This window comes from Phyllostomus discolor, chromosome 8 (genome assembly GCF_004126475.2).
Source record: "Phyllostomus discolor isolate MPI-MPIP mPhyDis1 chromosome 8, mPhyDis1.pri.v3, whole genome shotgun sequence".
In the NCBI taxonomy this organism is placed as follows: domain Eukaryota; kingdom Metazoa; phylum Chordata; class Mammalia; order Chiroptera; family Phyllostomidae; genus Phyllostomus; species Phyllostomus discolor.
Genome location: NC_040910.2, coordinates 48,974,387 through 48,996,777, shown reverse-complemented (window position 1 = coordinate 48,996,777; position 22,391 = coordinate 48,974,387). Strand labels below are relative to the sequence as shown.

General features: G+C 54.6%; 1 protein-coding gene across 7 annotated transcripts in view; it reads right to left on the bottom strand.

The window, feature by feature from the left end:
• CRTC1 (CREB regulated transcription coactivator 1) overlaps positions 1 to 22,391 on the bottom strand; it is a 59,902-nt gene that overhangs the window by 5,824 nt on the left and 31,687 nt on the right. For 2 of the 7 annotated variants that reach the window (XM_036032607.1, XM_036032609.1), the window contains 12 exons: positions 21,339 to 21,476; positions 20,271 to 20,332; positions 18,277 to 18,371; positions 16,268 to 16,353; positions 14,490 to 14,530; positions 13,804 to 14,024; positions 9,004 to 9,137; positions 6,668 to 6,820; positions 6,509 to 6,559; positions 4,353 to 4,457; positions 1,030 to 1,116; positions 335 to 515 (listed from right to left, as the gene is read on the bottom strand). In XM_036032607.1, the coding sequence (XP_035888500.1) occupies positions 335 to 515; positions 1,030 to 1,116; positions 4,353 to 4,457; positions 6,509 to 6,559; positions 6,668 to 6,820; positions 9,004 to 9,137; positions 13,804 to 14,024; positions 14,490 to 14,530; positions 16,268 to 16,353; positions 18,277 to 18,371; positions 20,271 to 20,332; positions 21,339 to 21,476 (1,354 nt within the window). Of the gene's footprint in view, positions 1 to 334; positions 516 to 1,029; positions 1,117 to 4,352; positions 4,458 to 6,508; positions 6,821 to 9,003; positions 9,138 to 13,803; positions 14,025 to 14,489; positions 14,531 to 16,267; positions 16,354 to 18,276; positions 18,372 to 20,270; positions 20,333 to 21,338; positions 21,477 to 22,391 lie in introns of all 7 variants that reach the window. The other 5 variants (XM_036032604.1, XM_036032605.1, XM_036032606.1 and 2 more) reach the window with 3 other exon arrangements.

The following is a 22,391-nucleotide window of genomic DNA, read 5'->3' as shown; positions in this document are numbered from 1 at the left end:
CTCAGCTAACAGGGCTCAGGTGTCTGGGTGGCAGGCATGGGACTGGGCGACTGACTGTCTAGTTCTTGCTCTGAGCACAGGGCGCTGTATCCCTGGTGTAGGGTCCAGGTGTGTGTCCGCCTGGCCTGTCTACAGCTCAGCAGTGAGTCAAGGTTGGAGGGTGGTCTGGCCTCCTTGGGGCCACACCAAAGGCAGGAACACCTCAGTCATGTCCTGACTTACCCTGCAGGGCAGGGTTCTGTCTCCTGCAGGGCCAAGGCCTATGGCAGTTGCCAGCTCTGCAGGAACACCAAGACTGAGACCCCTGCCCCGGACACCATGCATGGAGCCTCACCTGTGAGAATGATGTTGGGGATGCTGCTGTGGCTGGGATAGCCCAGCTGCTGTGCATCTGGCAGGCTCCCATGGCTGCCTGTCAGGCCCATCATGGCCGCCTGCGAGTAGTTGAGTGTAGAGCCTGGGCTGTACAGACTGCTGGAGCTGATGGCAGTCTCCATCATGTTGAATTGTTCCAGCTGGGAGGGGATACAGGGTGTGAGGCTGGCCGCCAAGCACTGGGTGTTGGGGGCTGGCCTGCCTGAGGCTGCCAGGAGCACGTCCTCTGCAGGACACCCAGTGCTGTGCTCACGCCCACCCTCAAGGACTACCCACGTGAGTCCCTCTGCTCTGGGGTATCACCCTCTCCTAACCCTCAGGGCTTGCTGGATGAATGAGTAAGTGGATGGATGGATAAATGAGTGGATGGGTGAGTGACCAACTCCAGGCAGTGGCCAACCCCTCCTGTGCCTGTGCGCCTGATCCTGGCCTCCACACAAAGCCAGCTTGACCTCCCACAAACCCACGTGCATGGACCACACCAAGTGCCAATCTCTGCTGGCATCCACTGCCACACAAGGTGCAGATGCCAGGGGAGGCAAAGGTGGCACCATGCTCCACTGCCTGGAGACAGGGGGTAGAGCTCACGCCTGAGGGCGGGCGGGGTCCGGGCAAGCATTTGCTGGGGGCACTGTGGCCCGGGCGCCCGCTCACCTGGTGGGACAGAGCATTGGCCTGCCTGGCTGCCATCTGCTGCTCATAGTACGAGTCCCCAAACACGCTGCCCAGGTTGGAAGAGTGCTGCAGATAGAAGAGAGGCCTGCTGTCATCACAGTCGCCAAGACTGGGGTGGGGGATGGGGGCTGCTGTGGGGGGCCTCCCACAGGCTGGTTGAGCCCGCAGGGAGGCCCTGAGACCTCCTGGAGGATGCTCAAGGGAGGGAGGCCTATGGCGGCTATTCCAGGGCTCCCAGGAGGACCCACTCTGAGTTGGTGCTCCCCCGTCTCAGGATGCCTGCTTCTTTCCACTGTCTGCTTCTGGGGAGGCAGGGGGCTCTGTACCATGACATCTCCCAAAGCACCAACCCCATCTCCTCTCCTTGAGTACAGGTGAGGGTGACCTCCTTTCTGTCAGACAGAAGATGAAGGGTTAGGGGATGTGGGTATCAGGAACCCCACCTGACAGGCCCCAGAGGAAAGTGTGTAACTGGGGCAAAGGCATGAGGTTTTTTAAATGTTCAGGATGGGATGAGCACTTGGTGACCTTTGCTGGGCCCCCAGGGAGATATGGGACAGGTCAGCAGGCCAAACACATGTGGACAGGATGGACACAAACACAGGACAGGCACTTGGAAAACCCCTCTCCTGTTGGCCCCTGGTTGCCTACTACTGAGACCCCAGGGCACGTGGGCAGGCATGTGGCCCTATTACTGCTTGTTCAAGGCTGGCCAGGACAGGAGGATGGGGGCTGCTGCTGGGAACGGAGTGGGAGGACAGGGCCTCAGATGTGATGGGGACACCAGAAAGAGCTTGGAGTCCTTGCCCACTCTGGAGATACGGTCTGGGATGGTGGGATGGATGGAGCCTCACAGGATGTGGAAGGGGTAAGAGGAACAGCTGGCATATGGCCAGGCTGCACCCGAAACACCAGGCCTGGAGAGAGACACCCCCAGTCTAGACCCCTAGTGTCTCTTCTGCAGGACAGGGTGACTCATGGAAGCTGCTGCACCATGGCCATTCCCAGTTGTCCCAAGTGATGTGTTTAGCATGCATCCTCTCAAATGTCTCCACAGACCAAAGGCCCTGGAACCCTTTCTCTGAGCTCCCTGTTCTGCAAAGGTCCCCATGTGCTCTGACAACGACCAAGGATTGAGTTTCAGGCCTCCATCCCAGCCAGAGCTTGGCCACAAACCCTCTGGCTGCTCCAGGTGGTTGGCGGGCTGAGAACAGAAAGGGACAAATAGCTACCCCAGTGGGCAGGGAGGGTCCTGGAAATGAATGTCCTATTTCCAGAGAAGACTTAAAAATCACCAGCTTCAGGCTGAAGATTTTGGCTGTGTTTGCCCATAAAGGAGGTGGCAGGTTTGTTCCAGGGCATTTGTTCCTTTCCCTGTGGCTCTGGCCTCAGGAAGGCCCAGTATGCACAGGGGACCCCAGGCCACGGCTTCTCTTATGAGGAGGCCTGGAAGGTGTGCCCTAAAGAGGTCTGCTCAGAATTAAACAGGGAGGCAGTGCGCCAGCACAACCCCAGCTGCCTGAGACCCAGTATGTCTGCTCGAGGCTGGGTGGCACCTGCCCAGGCCTCTGTGTCCAGGAGAGATGCTCTCTGGGCCATGGAGGCACGGGGGACCAATGCATCCCGGAGGACCAAACCTGCAGAGGGTAGTCAGGTCGGCCTTCTGCCTGGTAGTCGTTGCCATGAACAAGCCCTTTCCCCGTCTAAGCTGCTGTCTCCCGTTGGGGTCAGACAGCCTGATGGCTCCATCCTCACACCTGAGTGAGCAGCCTGCATCCCTCACCAGCACATGACAGATGGAGAGATGGACCGACACACAGACTGGGGCTTGACATGACAGGAACACACTCTCTGCCTAGGATGGACCATTTAGTTCAGGCAACTCTCTCCTGAAAGAAATCTGCTTGACCCTTAAATTCCTGTCCTGCTTCAAATTAGAGGATGCTATTCAGGGACTGGCCCTGGAAAGGGCTGCCATCCGGGTCAGGCCCCAGCTGCTTGCCCTGCCAGGATCAGCTTCTCTAGCCTGCTGTGTCCCACAGCACCACACGGCGAGACCACCTTCTCAGAGCTAATGAGAGCTCAGAGTTGGCGTGAATGGACTGAATGTGCGGACACTAGGCTGGGGCCTGGCATGTCCCAAGCTTACTGCCACCCTCCCCGCCTGCCTTCAAAGCAGGAGGCTGCACCCCAATGGTTCCAGCAGGATCCCTAGTGGCCGTGGATGGTGGAGGAAGCACCTGGGGAGAGCCTCTTCTATAGCAGATGGAGCCTTGAGTCCTCTCTGAGCAGATGCCTACCATCCCAACACAAAGAACCAGGCTTGGGGTGTGTGTCTGAGAGCTGGGGAGGTAGGGACAAGGGAGCCCAATGTCTCTCCTGTCAGGTCCTATCTGGAGCTCTTCTCTATGTTCTATGTAGGAAGTAGAATCCTATTTCTACTTCCTACATTTGGTCCCCTTGACCTCTTGGTCAAGAAAGAGGCCTCAGAGCCTGGGGCACTGCAGGGGATCCTAGCAGTTTTTCAGCTTGGTGACCTTTTGGGGACTGAGAGGCTCTGTTGCTAGAGTAAGATGTTTCAGGCCCGGATGTCAGTGTTTTGGGCACTCTTCTTCTCTGATGGAACATTCCATCCCGAATGGAATGTGGTTATGACTGAGCTGAGTATGTGAAAGTCAGAGATTGGGGCCCAGATGTGCCGGGTATGGGGAGGAAATCTGCATCTGATGGGCACTGTCAAGCCCTGCCTGTGGCCTAGGGCCTGGGGTCAGCCTCGGTCTCATCTGTGGGAGGGGGACAAGGACCCAACAGGCTGCAGTGCTATTCAGAGAAGCTTCCTGGGGGACACACCTTCCAAAGGGACATAGGAGACTGGAGGAGGCTGAAGAGTCAGTGCCCCCACCATAGCTGGCTGCCACCTCAGCTGTGGCCCAAAGCAAGGGAAACACCCCCTACTTTTGAAAGCCTTAAGGCACCAGGCCTCAGGTGGGCAGACGCAGGCGGGGACATGTGCATGGGCTATTGGATGCATATTTGAGGCACACTCAGGGCTGTTCCCAGCCACTGGGATGAGGAGCCGAGGGGTGGCTGGCACTAAGATCATTAACAGGAGTGAGGCGCCCACCACCCCCAGCCGGGGCCTTGCACAGACCGGAGGAGCAGCGGGAACGAGAGGCAGCGCCTTATCCTCCCAGCCCTGTGGAGTGGACAAGATGAGATGAAGTGAGGCACAAGGCACAAATGGCAAGCAGTGGCACAGGGGTGCAAGGCAAGGCTGGGGTGTGGGTGGCAGCATCCCTTACTTGTGGGGAACTCCCAGGGGAGAAGCCTTGATTGGAGACAGGTGAGGTGGGAGACTGGTTGGCTGGGGTGCCGGCACTAGTGCGGTACTGCTGCAGAGCCGGGGCCTGCAATGACAGATGGGTCAGGATGCAGAGGTCCCAGCCCAGCTCCCCACTGAGCCCCCCCCCCAAGTTCCCACCCCTCAGCGAGCAGGGGACCTGGGCCCAGAGCCCGGGGCCCCATGGAGACCTGCCTCCACACCCAGCTCCCGGGTGTGGGGGCTGTAGTCAGAGAACCTGCAAATCAGCCTCATGGAGTTGCTCTGGAGGGCTGTGGGGGAGTAAGGGAGGGGTCTACCTCAACTCAGCAGGCTTCAAAGCACCTACACCACATACATATGCACACACCCACACACACGCACACCCATGCACTCACAGGCAGGGATGGTCCAGGGCTGGGCAGGCATGCACTGCCTTTTGATCCTGACTCCGGGTGGGTCCCTGGCATGTCCCACCCACCTCAAGGTGGTAGCACTGATAACAGGGCTCTCAGCACCAAGCAGTCACTATCACTGGCCTGGCTTAGAACAAGCCGGATGAGGTCATGCTCTTCAGAGACCTCACAGAAGTAGTCACTTTCTTGTTCAAAAGCAGAGGGCCCTGGCTTCTCACCAGGCCCTGGATTTAAACCCTGCCTGACCTCTCTAAGTCTGCTGTTCACTGAGGTCCAGGCAGCCAGCCGAGGGCCCATAGATGCTCAGTCTTCCCCATTTCCTCAAGGGCCTGTTCTGAGCAGTGTGTTAAGGGGGCTGATCCTGGGAGGGGCATGAGAACTCAATGAACAAGGTGTGGGTGGCACAGGTGTGGTCACTTGCTGAAGATGTTCTCCCTGCCTGGGAGAGTCTGCAGAAACTCCAGAGAAGGCTGCCTGTGCCCCACAGGAGTCAGAGACAGCAGTCCCTGAATGGTGCCGGGCAATGTATTTCCTGGTCTGGGAGCCTGGGGAGGAGCTATATGTATACCTGGCTCAAATACCTGGGCCCCCAACGTCCACCCAGCTTCAAAGCTAGGCCCACGGCAGGAGGGTGTTAGGGAACTGGGTGCCCAGGCCAGCCCTAGCATCACAGCTGCCCCTACACCTGCTGTGTTAATGCTGGAGGAAAGGCTTGGGCACCTTTTTTCTTATGTGTGGGTGTGCCTGCCCACCAAGGGGCTGGAATAGCTTGGAAACATGCATCTCTCCTGTTAGGACACTGCCTGCTCCATCAGCTCAGGGGGGGGGGTCTATTCTTCACAGAGCACATGCTGTTTTGAAAGCATTTGTCCTGTGGCTGGTAGCTGAGGTTGAGTGGAGAAGGCACTGTGCTCCACACATGGGTCTCTGCTCCACTGGATGTGGCTAAAGGTAGTAATGACCATGTCCTTCCCACCAGGGTCTGAACAGTCAGGAGGCTCTAGGATTGCAGGGGTAAAAACCTAGCACTCGTTACCCTGAGCCCGGCCCAGCTAGGGTGTTCCATGGTCTGAGCTGCAGTCCCTGGCCTGGTTTGAGCCGCAGCACCCCATGCCCCAGCCCAGGAAAGCGGGTCCCATGGTCTGAGCCCTGGGACTCAGGTACAGGGTCCTGTCCTATAATGGAGATATAGCCCCCAGCCCAAGCGGGGGCTGGGGGATGGATCTCAGGATCTGCGGTGAAGCCCTCGGCTCTGTGCTGTATCTCCTTCTCCCCTCCAAGTTCACCTCTATCTCCTCTGGCTCCCAGATGTCCTTTCCCCAGGCCCTGAGAGCTGTGCTCTTCCTGACTCCAGGAAAGGCCCTTTTTGGATAGAAAGGATGAGGAGCAGGTATCAAGGGCCACACATGGGTAGCACATCTTGGGTAAAGTTCAGGGCACTAACCCTTGCTTGTGCCTTAGTTTCCCCGTGTGTACATGGGGTGACAACCTCAGCTTGAGAATTCCAGGCAGAAACTCCAATGGGCACCCAGCCCCCAGCAGTGTCCGTCTGCTTCAGCCCCAAATCCTGCTAAACTGGCCTCCAAGTGGAGCCCTGAGACAGCTGCAGATGCAGCTGGGTGCCTGACTATCCTTGGGCCCTGGGCACCCAACTATCCCACAGTCCCAGGCTCCTCCTGCATGACCCCAGAACCAGGCTCCTAGGACCCTATCCCAGGCTTACCGAGGCAATGTCGATCCCCATTGGCGGCTGGCCTGGGTTGTCTGGTGGGGGCTGGGGGAGAGAGGACGGTACTGTGACCGTGAGTGGGGGCAGCTGGGGCCCCCGTGTCAGGCTGGCGCTTGGCATCAGAGGGCTGCCTGGGGGGAGGCCAACGGGCACCTGGGGAGGCGGTGGAGGTGGCTGCTGCTGAGATGCAGGTGGTGGGGGTGGTGGGGGCTGGGGCTGCGGTGGAGTCGACTGCTGGGAGCCTGCCTGGGTGAAGAAGGCATAGGGCAGCTGCTGCTCCAGAGACAGAGCGTCCATGGCCATGGCCTGCGGAAAGAGTAGGGCATCAGACTCAGGTGTCAGCAGTGGGGACCAGGCCACAAGCACCTGGTCCCCAGGGGGCTCCCACAGCCTGGCAAGCTCAGTGATATGATGGATGAACAAAGGGATGTCCATACATTGGATCTGGGAAGCACAAGCCTAGAGAGGGCCTGGCCCAGGGCTACGGTCAGGCTACAACTGGAGAGGACTTGGGTATCCAATGTAGCCGGCAACACCCTATACCTAACCAGCCTTACTTTCACCCTCACCACACACGAAGAAGTGGCACAACCTTCTGCACTCACTCAGGCTCAGAAAGTGCTGGCCTCTCTGAGCTGAAGTTTCCCTGCTGCAGCCAGGCACCAGCTATGACAATCCAGTAGCCTAGTGGGTGGCTAGTGCCTAGCTCCCTGGGCAGGGAAGGGATCCCCCCAACCACCCTGCAGCCTGGCCCATGTGGGGAGGTCAGACAGGGTACTGGTGAGGAAGGTACTGGTATAGCCACTTGGGGATGATCAGCTCAAACCTCCTCAGAGTTGGAAAAAGAAAAATAAGCAGAAGTAGTTTCCAACGATCATGAGTCTGTGGGGAAAGTCCCTGGAACAGGTGGGACTTCTGTCTTGTGTTGGAGGCAGTACAGGCCCCAGAGCTTGGCAGATGCCTAACCTCTAATAAGTAGTTAGTGATCACAAAGTACTTTCCAGAAGGGAAAGCAAGCCTAGGAGAGGGGGGGGGGGTGGGGAGAAGGGACAGGGGTCACAGATGGAGAGAGTGATGACACAGCTGCCAAAAACCAGCATGGCTCTGTCTGCACCCTGACCCAAACAAGACCACTGCACAAGCAGACACAGAGGGGAACCTGGCCCAGAATGGGCATCGCATCGTGTGAAGGAATGACCTGATTTTGTTATAAGCGGATGATTCCATCAAGGTTATGTTAAAAGACAAACAAACAAACAAAAATATTATCTGTGGGATTTAAAAAAATAGACAAAATGGACAAATTCCTAGAAACACACAAACTACCAAAACTGACCCAAGAAAAAATAGAAAATCTGAGTAGACCTGTATCAAGTAAGGATGTTGAGTTAGTAATCACAAACCTCCCAGTAAACATAAAAGCTTGGACCTGGGGGGCTTTGCCCATGAATTCTACCAAACATAAGAAAAATTAACACCACCCTGACTGGGGTAGCTCAGTGGGCTGCACGTTTTTCTGCAACCTGAAAGGTTGCTGGTTTAATTCCCTGTTGGGGCACAAGTCTGGGTTGTGAGCCAGGTCCCTGGCTGTGGGCATGCAAACTGGTTGATGTTTCTCTTGTACATTGATGTTTTTCTCCCTCTCTTTCCCTCTCCCTTCCCCTCTCTCTAAAAACAAATAAATAAAATCTTTAACAACAACAGAAAGAATGAATACCAATGCTTCTCAAACTCTTCCAAAAAAACAGAAGAGAGAACACTTCCTAACTCATTCTATGAGCCTCAGTTGACTAAGTAGACAAGAGAAGAATCAAATTACTGAAATCAGAAATGAAAGTGGGAACATTACTACTAACTTTACAGAAATAAAGGATTATGAGAGAGTACTATTACTATGAACAGTTGTGCACCAGCTCACTGCATGACCTAGATGAAACAGACCAATTCCCAGGCACACACAACCACCAAAATAGCAGATGAAGCAAAATTACAGTAAATTGAAAAAGAAAACTGTCTAAAATTTTATTTTGGCCCTGACCAGGTAGTTCAGTTAGCTAGGGCATCATCCCCATACACCAAGGTTGAGGATTCAATCCTAGATCAGGACACATGCAAGAATCAACCAATGAATGCATAAACAGAACAGCAAATCAATGTTTCTCTCTCTCTCCCCCCCCCCTTCCTCTCTCTCAAAATCAATCAATAATTTTTTTTAAAGTAAAAATAAATAAAATTTTGTTTTAGAAAATTTCAATTAGACCCTAAAGAGGAGCATAATGAAGCATACTCACTCACACCAAAAGGGCTAATGTCAGAATAGCCCGTGATGGCAGACAGGGTTCCAAACTACTGATCAATGCATTTCCCATGTGTTTGAAAAGTTGACAAAAAGCCAAAAATGCTGGGCTGTTTCTATGGCCCCTCTGGAAGGAGCAGACCTCCTAGAGAGGCAGAGCTGGGATGTCCCCCACCCCACTGTGCCCTCGCACCTGAGTGATGGGTGACAGTGGGGAGAGGGTGGGCGACACCTGCTGGGCCTGCTGCCGCCGTGCTTCCGAGCTCAGGGACAGTGGGCTGACACCGGCCGGACGGTGCTGTGGTGAGGAGCCTGGAGTACTCATCCCTGGAAGAAAGGAAGGGTGAGCATGACTCCGGCCTCCAAAGGAACACTCACACACCCACAAGTCCCTGCTAGGGACAACTCAATCACTAAGATAGAAGCCAGTGGGCATGTCCTGATTATCAAACTCAGGGTATCTTCCTCCTCCAAGGTCCTGATACCCTGACCCTGACCTTTGGGCCCCCACCTCTGTGTGGTCTCTGTTCTCCTTCTAGAATCCCATGAGGACCAACATCTCCAGGCTGACCCTGTCATCCCTCTAGGAGGGGTGTGGACTGCCACATGGTTGACCCCTGGATGGACATGTCACCAGGCTGGTCTGATGAGACCCCACCCTGGGACTTTGATGGAACTTCCAGAAGAGAGCCCAGAGTTGTATGTGTGTGTAAGAGGGGATCCTTTGGCTGGAACAGGAAGGATCAGTGGAAGAATGAGATGGGAGAGGCAGCACCTAAGCCCTGGATGTAGCTACACTGGCATTTCTTCTCTTCTGGAGACAATTGATCCTTTTCTCCTAAATTGGCTTGGGTTTGGTTAGCTTCGAGCAAGTCAATCCTGCCTGACATTGTTTTCTTTTGGCCTTCATTCAATGCACACGTCCCTTTCCATAACTGCTCCTTAGGCCAGATCTCCTCTCAGCCCTGGACCTGTATAACCGGAAGCCCCTCTATCTCCCATCTCACTTCCATGTCCTTCTCCCCCCACCCATGTATTCTCCATGCTAAAGCATCAACCTCGCTGGGATGCATAACCTAGAAACTCAGTTATTTTTTATCTTCTTCCCAAACCCTCATTTGTGATAGAGCTCTTCCTCCCCTTCCCTCCCCTTCCTCCCCTTCCCTCCCCTTGCTTCAGATTGCTTGGGCTCCTCCCCCAGCAATCTGATCCCCGGATACATCTGTTGTGAAGGAGCTGAGTGAGTCAGGTTCACTGTGGCAGCAGTTGGGGCCTGTCGGGTTATCCTGGGGCACTGTGCCAGGGAGGCAACAGGCCTCCTGATGCCAGGAAGAGCCCTGAGGGCCTGGCTAATTCCTCAGACTCTGTTTCCTTGTCTTTGAGGTGGAGATGATACCAGCCACCCTTGCCAGTTAACTGTGAGGCCCTAATGAGGTTGTGAGCTAGCTCTGGAGAGTCTGGTCCACAGTCAAGGCCAGTGAAGGTGCCTAACTCACCCAGGAGAGCTGGACCCATCCTGCCAAGGGCACCAGATCAACCTTGTTCCAGCAGGTATGATGACAGGTTCATAGGCCGGGGGGGTGCACCCAGCATGCACTGAAGGAGACGACGGGCAGTTTTCTCTCTGTCCAGGGCAGCTGCTTGCTGCGTCATCCATGTGAGGCGAGCCCAGTCACGCCTGCACTTCCCCTTGGATGCCCTGGTGGCTCATCTTGGCTGAGCACCTCGGGGTGGGGGGGTGGGGGCCCGATGCTGTTGAATGCTCCTGAGGCACAGCCCAGGGATCTAATTTCTGCACCAACTGTGGGCCCCAGAATCAGGCTGCTTTTGACACAGTGATGCCAAGGGAGGCACAGTCAAGAGGCCCGGACAGGAGTCCAGGAGACACCTGCTCACAGCATACTTGGAGTGGGTGCCCTGGGCTGTTCCCTCTTCTTCTCTAAGCATTCAATACTTCATAGGTCCAGCAGGCTGAGGAACATGTGACATCCAGAGAGCCGATGTCAGGGTTCAGTAAGTAGCAGAGTCAAATGCCAGGAGTGAGAGGAACAGTGGGGTGACAGGGACAGGTGGGACTGTGGCAAATAGGAGTGCCCTGGCCCATTTTGAGGCATAGGACCTTGACCCACTGCTGTTAGGCCTTCTGATTCAAGAGAAGCCAGTAATCCAGATTTTTACATGCACTCTCCTGATGTTTAACTGTCTATTCAAAGCATCACGCACACAGTTGTGGGCCAGACAAAATACACCATTGGGCTGAATTTGGCACTTGGGCTGCCAGCTTCTAACATCTGCCCTGAATGCAGAGGCATTTTTGAATCCTCTGTTGGATTGCAGAGTGAGCTCCCGGCCTCACGTGGGGGCTGAGAGGGTGGACGAATGCCTTGCTGTTGAATTCCTTTTGGCAACCTGGATCACCTTTGGGAAAAGGAGTGGGGCCAGCTGGAAGAAAAGTCTGGGCAGGCAGGGAGAGCTGCCAGAGGAGGACGGGCTAGGTGGCAGGGGCCTGGCCCAAGGCACGTAAGCCCAGAGTGTGGGGGTAGCTGGGTGCAGAGCAGTGCCAGGAAAGAGGACCTGGGCCTGTTGTCCTCCCAGGTCCCAGTGGACAGTCAGGGAAACGACTCTAGCAAATGTGGAAGGGGACAAGAGGAGCCGCTTTCTCCCTGGTGGGAAGGCCTCTTCCTCCTCTAAGGCTCACGTTCTGACTGGTGGGAGGGCTGGGTGTGGGAGCAATTTCCACATGTGCCAGAGGCTGAGGCTCAGCTTGATTTAAAATGTGCCTGGAAAGGGAAGCCCCTCCAAGGTGAGTCGCTGATGCAGCAGGTCAGAAAACAACCCAACACATGTCAGATATCACCGGCAGATACTGGAAACAGGTGGCTGGGCCCCCTCCCCCCCCCACCTCAGAGTCCCTTTCCACCTGCCCCCCAACTCGGTGTCTGCAGCTTTCATACATGCTTGTTTTCCTGTGCTTGTTTAGACTCTGCTCAGATTAGAAGTACACAGCTCCTGGCGGGTGCTGGGGAGCTGCCAAGGACCCTTGGGTGGAAAGGGTGATGATCTGGAGCTATAGTCAGAAGTGGGGAAAAATGGGGCCAGGAAACTGCAATGCCAGCACCAGCCAGGGAAAGGTGGGGGGCACCAGCCCCAGAGCTGACCTTCCCATTTCTTCCTTTGCACAGGCCAATGCTTGCACTGCCACCCACTGGTCTCTAGGGGTCATGGGTCTCAGACATCTCTGAATCTGCCCATTTGTATTTGAGTCTTCCCTGAAGGGCACAGCCAGGCTGGTCCCCTCTGCTCCGTTGTTTAAGTCTGGGTAGGCATAGGGCCAGGAGTGTGGTAGAAAGAACACAACCTCAACATCGTCAGGCTGGAGTCCCACCCCTCTCTTCACCGTCTGGCCTCCATTGACTTGTCTAACCTAGGGACACGGCACTGTCCTCAACATACCCACCTTCCCAGGCGATGTGGGCACCAGAGCCAGGACTGACTCTCCTCCACTCCCCAAATCAACCTGGCTCCCAAGCTAGCCAATTTCCCCTGGAAATCTCTCTGCAGAGTATCTGATGGGGCCCTGCCCTGGTCCAGGTGCTGCCTGCCCCCTGACGGCCTGTTCTCCCAGGACAGCAGCAAGCATGACTTTAAGCATGTGATTCTCTCAGAAAACACTGCGAGGCACTGCCTGCTATACTCAAAGTGATGAACAGGTAGGTGAGGACTGGCCATTCTGTGGCCCTGGGCAGGATGGAGAGAACATGATGTAGTGCTCTCACTAACCACCGAGTCCTGGTACCTGTGGGCTCACAGAAGGGCCCCCTTGGCCTCTCCTGTCCATCCCACCACCAGGACTGCTGGGGGCCACCCTATCTCCTCCCTGAATGCAAAGCCACACACCCCACAGTTAACTCGGTGCAGAGGTCACAGTAGGGTTGCAGGAGAGGCCCAGCCCAGGGGATAGGTGAGAGCAAAGTAGTAACTCAAGGTGAGTTCAGAAAAGCTAGTCTGTGTGAGAGTCCAGATGGAAGGTATGAGCAGAGGCCACAAGGCCTCACTGAGGGGAGGAGGTGTCAGCAGAGATGGGACAGATGAGGGGCCCCCTTCTGCCTAGAGGAAGGAGAGGACCATGGGGAAGAGCATGTGCAAAGGCTCCAAGGTGAGGTAATCAGCTGGAGAGGAGAGGTGTAGGGGTTAGGCGATGAGGGGCTATGCAAGGCCCCAAGCAGAGGAGGGCCATGGGCTGACAGCGATTCTGGGTGGAGAAGAGATGGGGACTAGGAAAAGAGGGGTGGCAGCAGGTGGGGGCTGTGAAGAGTGAGGAGAGCCCAAGTTGGGCTGGGTCCTAATGGTGGGGCTAATGAGACATGCCAATGGGGCAGGGTGGGCAAGGGGACAGACAAATTGAGGAAGACACCTCCAGGTTCCTGGTCTGTGCTGCAGGGGACAGTGCTATTAACCTCTAGGAGAAACAGGGTGGGGGTGGTGCCAAGAGATATGGAGATGGGCAAGGGCCACAAGGGTCATCCCTGAAGACATGACCAGGGAGAAATGAGTTGGAGCCTGGGAAGGGAGTCAGGCTAAAAAGTCCTAAGCATGTATTCACACTCAGCTAAGGGAAGGGAGAACCTGGCCCACCCCACTCTCTGAAGCCCTAGCACCTCTTGGAGCCACTGTCCCATCCCCAGGGCACCATGAACCTTCCCACCAGCAGGCATTTTCCCAGGCTATGCCCTCTGCCTGGACACTGCTCCCCTTGGGGCAGCCTGGTAACACCAATCCCCCATGCTGGGCTCTGCTCCCACCCTAATGCCCAGAATTTTGGAAGTGACCCTTCTCAATTACTTTGTGTGTGTGTGTGTGTGTGTGTGTGTGTGTGTGTGCGCGCGCACACACACACACACACACACACTGTCCTTGCACACACACACACACTGTCCTTGCTAGACAGTGAGCTCTGCCAGGGAAGAAGTTGTGTTCACCCGCCCAGTCTTACCCTGGCCAGTGCCACCAATGCCCAGGTGCGTCAGATTGGCAGTGAGGTTGCCGGTGCTGCTGGAACTGCTGAGAGCGGGGAAGGTAGGCTCCTCAGGGTCCAGCGGGGTTGGGAGTGGGGAAGGGAAGTGGATGTTGGTCAGGTCGGGCAGGGAACCCCCAGTGTTGTGAGCGGCAGGGATCAGAGCTGTAGCGTTTTCCTGGTCAGCAGATGGAAAGATGCTAGGAAAAGGCCAGACACAGGGGAATGAGCTCTTGAATTGTGGCTGCCAGTTCCCCAGAAGCTGTGACAGAAGTGGGGAGGGGTTTGCAAAAACAATAACAACAACAAAAAAAACCTAGCAGACACAAAATAACATCCTGTGATTAGATGCTGCTATGCTCCAGAAACAACCATTAGCCTGAACCTCCACTTCCTAAGTGAGACCTTAGAAAGCAGCCTACCCCCGTGTGGACAGGATGGGTAAGGGCCATCCTGTTGCCTGGGGACCGGGTGTGTCTAAGAGATGGGAGCATCTTCCACAGCAAGCCTTGCTGGGTGGCCGCCAGCAGCTTGGCAACCCTCTTGCCTGGACTTGCAGTAAGCAGCTGGGAATTTGCAGTGGGAAAGGGCGGGGGCGGGGTGGGGGTTATCCAAGCAGCCCCTGGTGGCCATAGGCATGCAGAGCAGGTCCCATTGTGACTTACTTGATTCCAGGGACCTCGCAGGACTTGGGCCTGGACCCTGTCTGGAAGAAAAGACAGCAGAGGCTGGCAGCTTCCTTACAGAATAGCTGATCTCCCCAAAAGGGCCTAGTGATGCTCAAGGAGAAGCAAGTTTATGGAGTCCCAGGGAGTCTTGCAGATGAAGAATGTCCTCGTGGGATGGTGGGGGTGGGGGGCTGTCCCAGACATGCCCGGGGCAAAACCAAGAGTTAAGCAGTGAGGGTCTCCTGTGGCCCCTCCGACTTCACCCTGTCTGCCTGGTAAGGTGGCGCGGTCCAGGGCTGATGTGGTGCCTTGTCAGAATTGGCATCCAGAGGGGATCACACTGCCTGCTCTTTACATCTCAACCCTTTAAGGCTATGCCCGGGGTTCCAGCTACTAGCTCTGAAGCCAGCCCACTGGAAACCTGGGTGGCAAGGGCTAACCCCTCATACATTCCTGGAGCAGGGCAGGGAGGAGGGGTGTCTCCAGGGCAGGGACTGTCTCTGCTCAGCATCTGTCTGTCCACCCCCAGAAAGGACATCATGTGGGGAGGCCTGAGGCAGCTTGGACTGGTTGCCCTAAACACAAAGAGGCTGCCACTCTGCCCTAGCTGACCCTCCTTCCTGTGGTGCACAGAACTGTGACTCCCATGGGGACCTCAGTATTCCAGCACTTGAGAACGAGAACTCTGACCACCCTGCAGGCTGGCCTGGGAGAAGCAGTCCCAGGGAAACCCTGTCTGCAATAAGACCCTGGTTCTCCTCTAAACTAGAGATGTTATCGCCACTGGAGATCTGCAGGCTCCGGGCCAAGCCCCTAGACTCTTGTTCAAAGACAAAGCAGGGAACTCTCTTCCTATGGTAGCAGACATGACAGGACAAAGCCTGGGTGCTGACAGAGGCTCCACTGTGTCACGTTCCCTAATTCTTGTCTGCCTCTGGAGCCCTCGGGTAGACACTCCTGCTGATGTGTTCTTTAGGGATTAGCAGACAAGAACGTGGGTTTACTGGGGAGGGCTGGGCCAGCCCGCACACACACCCAGTGAGGGGGGAGCTCCTGACTGGCAGTGGCTGGGGCGCCTGAGGGGGGCATGTGACCAGCAGGCCTTGATGAACTGGGGCGGAAGGAGTATCTACCTGGCCACCGGCTGCTTAATTCTGGGAGTAAACACTCGCTTCATTACCCGATTTTTGCAAAGCACCTTGACGATGACTTTCCAAAGAATCTTTTCAAAAGCATTCCATATAAACAGTATTAAGCATTCACCCATCGTGCCCAAGCTGCCCCAAACAAATCCAGTGAAATCCCTATACTGATATCCTGCCAGAGGCATGCATCATTTCGCACAGTTGTTAAAAGGAGTCTCGCCAGGATGCTGGGCTCTCCACCTTCTTCACACTCCCAGGAGGTCAGGGTGTTTCTCCAACACTTGCCACCTTTTCCTTCTTTATGGCAGTCCCACATTCAGGGGCGGGCAGGGCCCGTGATGTCCTCGTCTCATCCCTGTGCAGAGCCCATGCCAATCACTGTACTATCCAATATTAGTGTATGTGCTATAGAAGCAAGCATGGGTTTTATTTAACCCTTTATATGCTTTTACAAGTGTAAGAGGCCTGTGTTCGTGTTAAATTGAATGACACAAGTGGTCAAATCTGAGTTAGGGTTTTACTTTAGGGAGAATGAAGCTCCCTCAGTATGTTCTTTCATCATCTTTGCCCAGCTGTGCTTAAAAAAAGATCAAGAAAGAAACCGCTTCTGGAAAGCCCGTAGGCTCTTACCTTCTTGGTGTCCCATGCTTGCTTGGAAAGGTTCTTGTCTGTGTCCGACGTGGTCTCCTCCATTCCCGGCACTGTTAGCAGTAAGACTGGAGTAGGGTATGGGGAGGAGAGTCAGAAATGGCATCTCTCTGCAGCTCCCTGGTGGCACCCAGGACATTTCCCTGACATACAGTGACTTCTGAGGATTGTACTGAAGTACAAAAAGGGTTTCATTTTTTAAAAAAACAACTTAAAAAAATAAGTCAGGAACCCTGTGACTTAAGCTCTGGAACTAAGGACATATATCGACTCAGCCTCCTAATGGGGCCAATTTGGACCTTGGAGGCCTAGGGCTACAAAGAACAGCTGAGAAATTCTCCCTGCCTCCTGTGAGCAGCCACTGCCCTGTGGACACCTGCCTCTCCCTCTTGGGCCATCAGCACAGTGTCACACCACTCAGTGTCAGCTGGGTTGGGTGGATCCACCATGGTAGCTCTGGGCCCATGAGTTAGCTGCAATGCCAGCCAGCCCTAGAAGAGGGGAGGAGGGGAAAGAAGGTCTGAGAGACTGGATGGCCATCATTTGAGGCCATGAAACCAGCTGTGCCTGAAGTCCCTTTTGCTTGGACCTTTTGGTAACAGTGAGATTAAACATTTTCCTGATGAGACCCAATTTCTTCATGCCTGTTGGAGGTCCAGTTTTTCACTAGCAATAGAACCATAATGAACAGAGCCAGATGGGTTAACTCCTCCTTCCTGAAACCTGGAGGGGCCAGGCTTGAGGTGGGGGACAGCCATACTAACTCCCAACCCCATCACTATCTGAGCCCCTCCTAGAGGAATAGGGACAGGTGACATATCTCATCTACCCCTACCCCAAGGCCAAGTAGACTCTGAGCTGCCAGGGATTCAAGGTTTGCAGCTCCCTTTCCCAGTCACAGAGTCCTGGCTATCCCAAAAGCCCACATTCTTGGGAGATGGCCACCTCAGAACTGCCCCCCACCCCTGCATAGGGAACAGGAGGGAAATGCCAGGCACTGTGTCCTTGTCACCTCTGAACATTTAGAATGCTGTTATTACAGAGACAGTTCCTTCTGTAATCTCACCTTCACTGCTTAATAAGCTAGGGTCCCAGAAAGATGGAGTGCAAAGAGGGCACTGCCCCCGACATGAGGTAAAGTTCTGGTGGACAATCCTTCTACCAGTAGAATCTCCCTGGTATTTATAGGCTTGCCCAGTGAGCTGCTAATAAAAAGTGAACAGTTGAGCCTTAATTGTACATGATTAATTCTCTGGTTTCAGTGTCTTGGGGCAGGTAAGGCCCCTAAGGGGTTTCCTGGGGCTGGCCTCACAGCATCACGCTCCCCTCTCTGGATGACGCTGTCCCAGTTTTAAGATGGCATGTGCTCTCCTGGAAGGTCCCAGAGACGCTGCCTATGCTCAGCTCCAAGGAGGGCCTGGGAGCCTGGGCACAGACCTGCCAAGCTGCAGGCCTATGTACATGGCCATGTTGGAGAGGAGGATCTAGGCAAGAGCTGGGAAGGAACCAGCCCCTTTCTCATCCACCAAGGCCAGGAAGGGCCCAGGGGCCAAGGCAGGAGGGTTCTGAGCAGCAGAACCAGGATGTGGTCCAGTGTGAAGTCCTGGATCAAGCTGTACCTGAAGTTGAACATCTAGCTCTGGTCTGCTCGATGGTGAACTGATAACTGCACCTTTTGCTTGACCTTGCTGCTGCCTACATTTAAAAGAAAGGCTCCCAGGCTGCGTGGCTATGACAAATCCATGAACAGAAGGCAATAGGTATTTGCAGGTGCTATCTTCTCTGCCTAGAAAACTCCTATACTCTCTTCAAAGTCCAACACAAATAGTGCCATCTCTAAAGATTTCCTGGGCCCTTCCCCTTCTCCCACAGCATCCACTGAGTCTTCCTTTGTAGATCTGTCCTCCCATGAGCTGCAATCTCTGGGAGCACAGGGGCTACCACTGGACTTGCCTGACCTGAGGAAAGACACTCATGTGCCCGGTCCATACCTCTTTTCTGGTGTACATCCTGGGACCCACCCGTAAAGGGCTCTGGCTGGGTGGGTGTCATTGTGCTCTGGTGCAGGGCAGAGTCAGAATTGGTCCTAGGAGAGGAGAAAGACAGTAAGCCTGGGCCCCAAGAGTGATAAAGGGCAGTCTTGGCCCCCTGTGATCCAGGACGTGCCCGATGGGACAAGGCATAAGTCGTAGGTCATTTCTGTGAGCTGCTGCATCTCAGCATTGTTCTCAAAAGAATCAAAGGAGTGACCATGACCATGGTTTCCATGTGCAAAGCCTGTCTGCAGCAGAGCTGTCCCTCTGTAGTAGCTTATCCCTACCTGTCCCTGTCCCCTCCTACTCCCACCCTGCCTACCCCATGCAATCTCAGTTTTAGGGAAAGGACAGAATCTTCCTGCTAAAACCCTCTGGAGAGGGGGCCCAACGGTCCCACAGTGGCCAAGCTTTATGGGTACTACCAGGCCCTAGCCCATCACTGGGTCCCCTTTGGTGACATACACCAATGAGCAACCCCACCCTCTGGGACACTCAGTTACAAACCAGGTGTGGCAGACAGGAAAAGGAGGTAGTGACTTAAGGCTCCTGAGAGAAGGCAGCCCCTGGGTGTGAAGGGAGGTATGAGGGAATGGCTCAGGGGAGGATCTTGCTCTAATCAGCCCAAATGCTGCTGGCAACTCTACCCTCTGCCCCAGGCCAGGGTCACCCAATCTGCTCCAGCAACAAGTGCCTGGAGGGAGGGGTTCCAAATAGCCCTCAGCTGCCCAGCATACTATGGGTGACCAAGGGGAGCTGGGTGGACATGCAAAAGGCAGGCAGCAATCAGCACAGCCGGCAATCTGGGGGTGAGAATAAGGGCCGCACACACCCAATGGGGATGTCCCAGACACTGAGAGTGACATGAAGGAAACTTAGTTAAGGGAAAAGAGCAAATTAAAAAGGACCAGGCCAGGGCCAGCTGAGCAGTGAGGAACCAGTCGGGGTCCTAGCTCCTCACCAGCTGTGTGTCTTGTGAGCAAGTGTCCTGACCTCCCTGTGCTCAATTTCCTATCTCTACAATGGGGAGGATGACAGCACGTATTCCACAAAGCTGTGTTTTGTATCAGTTAGTGTATGTGGTGGTTGAATAGGGTCTGATATATGATAAGTGTTGGGTGGAAATTTGTTATTTAATTAAATATATTACATATTACGGTATATACATATATATATTTTTTAAGTTTGCTTACTTTTGGTCTTTTTTTACTGAAATTGCATACACACATACACATTTTCTGTGTATGGTAAAGTATGTGTAACATAAAATTTACCACTTTAATCATTTAAAAAAATTTTTAAAGATGTTATTTATTTACTATTAGAGAGAGGAAGGGAGAGAGAAACAGCAATGTGGGAGAGATACATGAATCAGTTGCTTCTTGCATACTCCCAACCAGGGACCTGGCTGATAACCCAGGAATGTGCCCTGACTGGGAATCGAACCAGAAACCTTTTGATTTGTATGCCAGCTCTCAATCCACTGAGCCACACCAGCCAGAGCCATCTTAATTGTTTTGAAGTGTGTACTTCTGTAGCATTAAGTATATTCACATTGGTGTGCAACTTGTATTATTGTAAGTATTTATATATATTATTATCTTAGACCTTTATAAATGATACCATTATGGGTGTTTTTTTCCTCTTTTAGGTACATTTATTTTCCTAGTCTTCTAACAATAAATGTATAATACTTTTATAACCACATTTTCGTGACCGTTTAGCAATGTGGGAAACCACAGCATTAAATAAAAAAAAGCAGGCTACAACACTGACTATCCAATATAATCTCAACTTCGCTTAAAAAAGAAAAGAGCTGATTTCTAGAAACTCCTGGATAATCAGTTTTGTCATTTCAAAGTGACCACACGTTGGTCTTCTAAACACAACCAGGATGAAAGTTTGGTTTTGTTTTCAATGAGAGGGCTGGGGGCTGGCTCTGGGTCACTGACCTTCTCCAGCTGGTATCCGAGGGTGGTGAGAGGTACACAGTACCATAAGGGCAGCTGTCCGCTTGAATGTGAGTTAAGGGGATGGTGCTGTTGACTCAGGCCCCACCCTAGTCCCAGAAACCTGGTGGCCAGGCTACTGGGAGCCTGCAAACAGCTGGGGCCGCAGGGCGGGAAGGGGGGGCCCTTTCCTTCCTGGCTGTGAGTGGCCCCAGGGGCAGCCCTATCCACCTAGCACTCAGCACTCACCCCCTGTGAGCACACGTGCGGGCTGCACCCCTTCCAAGAGGGGCCTCAGCCATGAAACCGGGGCCCACAGGGGCGGCAGGGAGTCTAATTCAGATGACCCAGGTCATGACTCTTAATTCTCGGCTGATGGGCGGATCTTGGGGCCTGAGGGCTCCGTCTGGGGCCCAGCTGGTCAGACTCCCCCAGCCACGGAAATGAGAACCAGCAAAGAACAGGCTTCTCTGTTCTAGAAAGCAGGGGGTCCCAGAGTAGCACTTAGACTCTGGGGGGGGTGGGGCGGGCTGGCTGAGCACCAAGAGGTGGCTGAGTTAGGGGGGACTCCTGACCATCTCTCTGCTTGGCTGAGGTGCAGACGGGAGTTTTGTGTGTTCAGATGGAGTCTCCCTTGGATCTGTCTGGGTCTGACTCAGACCCCTCAGCCCCACTGCCTTGTCTGGTCTGTCCTCCACATGGCCTTGGGAGAGGTTCACCAACATGGCCTTGATATGTGGTCACCCTGCTCACAGCCTTCCTGGGCCCTACTGTCAAGCCAGGAGTCCAAGTGCAATGTGATTCAGTGTCACCTTCCCCAACTCTCACCACAGGCTGCATGCTTCAGTAGCCACCTCTGCATCCTTGTTCCCTGGGTCCCTCAATCCCCATCTAGCCACAGGCTCTTCAGCTTGCCCCACTGCCTCCTCTGGGAAGTCCACTGGGAAGTCCACTGGGGAGGCCCCGATCCATCCTCAGAGCTGATAGCTTCATTAGTTAGATGAACTCAGGGTCCTGTAGTCACCAACAGGGCCCAGCCCCCCCTACCCAAGTCCTCTGTGAAAAGGATATCTGCCGTCCATGTTTGTCCACTGACAGGGGCCGGCGGTGTGGGGAGCCGAGCCGGCCGCGCTCCCGGTACACTCTGTCTACCAGCCCATGGTGCCGGGTAGTCCGGCTGGTGTCCAGGCCTGAGGACTGGAAGGGTGTCTGGGGGAGGGGTGGGAGCCAGAATAGGGAGAAAGAAATGGAAAAATGTGAGAGAAACCCAAAATGGTTATCAGCTGTGGCCTGCCCCCAGGATCTGACCTCAGGGCACCCCCACTGCCAAGACACTCAGTCACCATGAGGCAACCCAGACAGGTTTCCTCCTGCGAACAGCGCCCGGCCTCCGAGCACTATGGCCATGGGGGTGAGCTGCCGACCCCAGGCGCCACAGGGGCAGGCGTGCAGTGAGGCCAACATGCACGGGCCAGCCAGAGCGCCACAAGCTCAGGGCCGATGCCAGCCAGGGTGCCAGGGATACAGATGGCCTGAGCAGCACCCTCCCCCATTCAGCCTCACCAGGTGCAAACAGGCCTCCACCTTCTCTCTTGGGCCTGGATGGCCTATTCTTCCCACCTATGTCATCCCTGGAGGTGCTGCCAAGAGACAGCCTGGGGCTTCTAGCCGAGGATATTGAGGGGCCCACCTGGCCAAGTGCTGGCTCCCTGTAGTCTCCTTGTTGAGCCTGGGGCTGTTCTCAACCTAGAGCCTCCAGGGCCCTCCCCTACCATATCCCAGCACCACTACAGGCCAAGTGCAAGTATGTTCCACGGGCCCTGGCCCATGGTTGGCAGGACAGGGCTTCCTTCTAGTGCCTGGGGCTGGCAAGAGGCACCTCCAGTCAAGCCCTGATCCTTCTCCCAGCTCTATACCCTTGGGACCCCCCAGGAGCCTACGCTCTGCCATCCCTGCACTCTGAAGCTCCTTGCCATCTGACTGCAGAAAGAACTGGCAGCCTCAGTCAGCTCTGGACATAGCCTGTCCCCCTGCATGTCATCTGGTCCTTGGGTCCTCCTGTCTTCTCTGGGAAGCGGGGTAAAAAGTAATTTCCTTCTGCCATGGCTGGAAACCTGCTCTTCC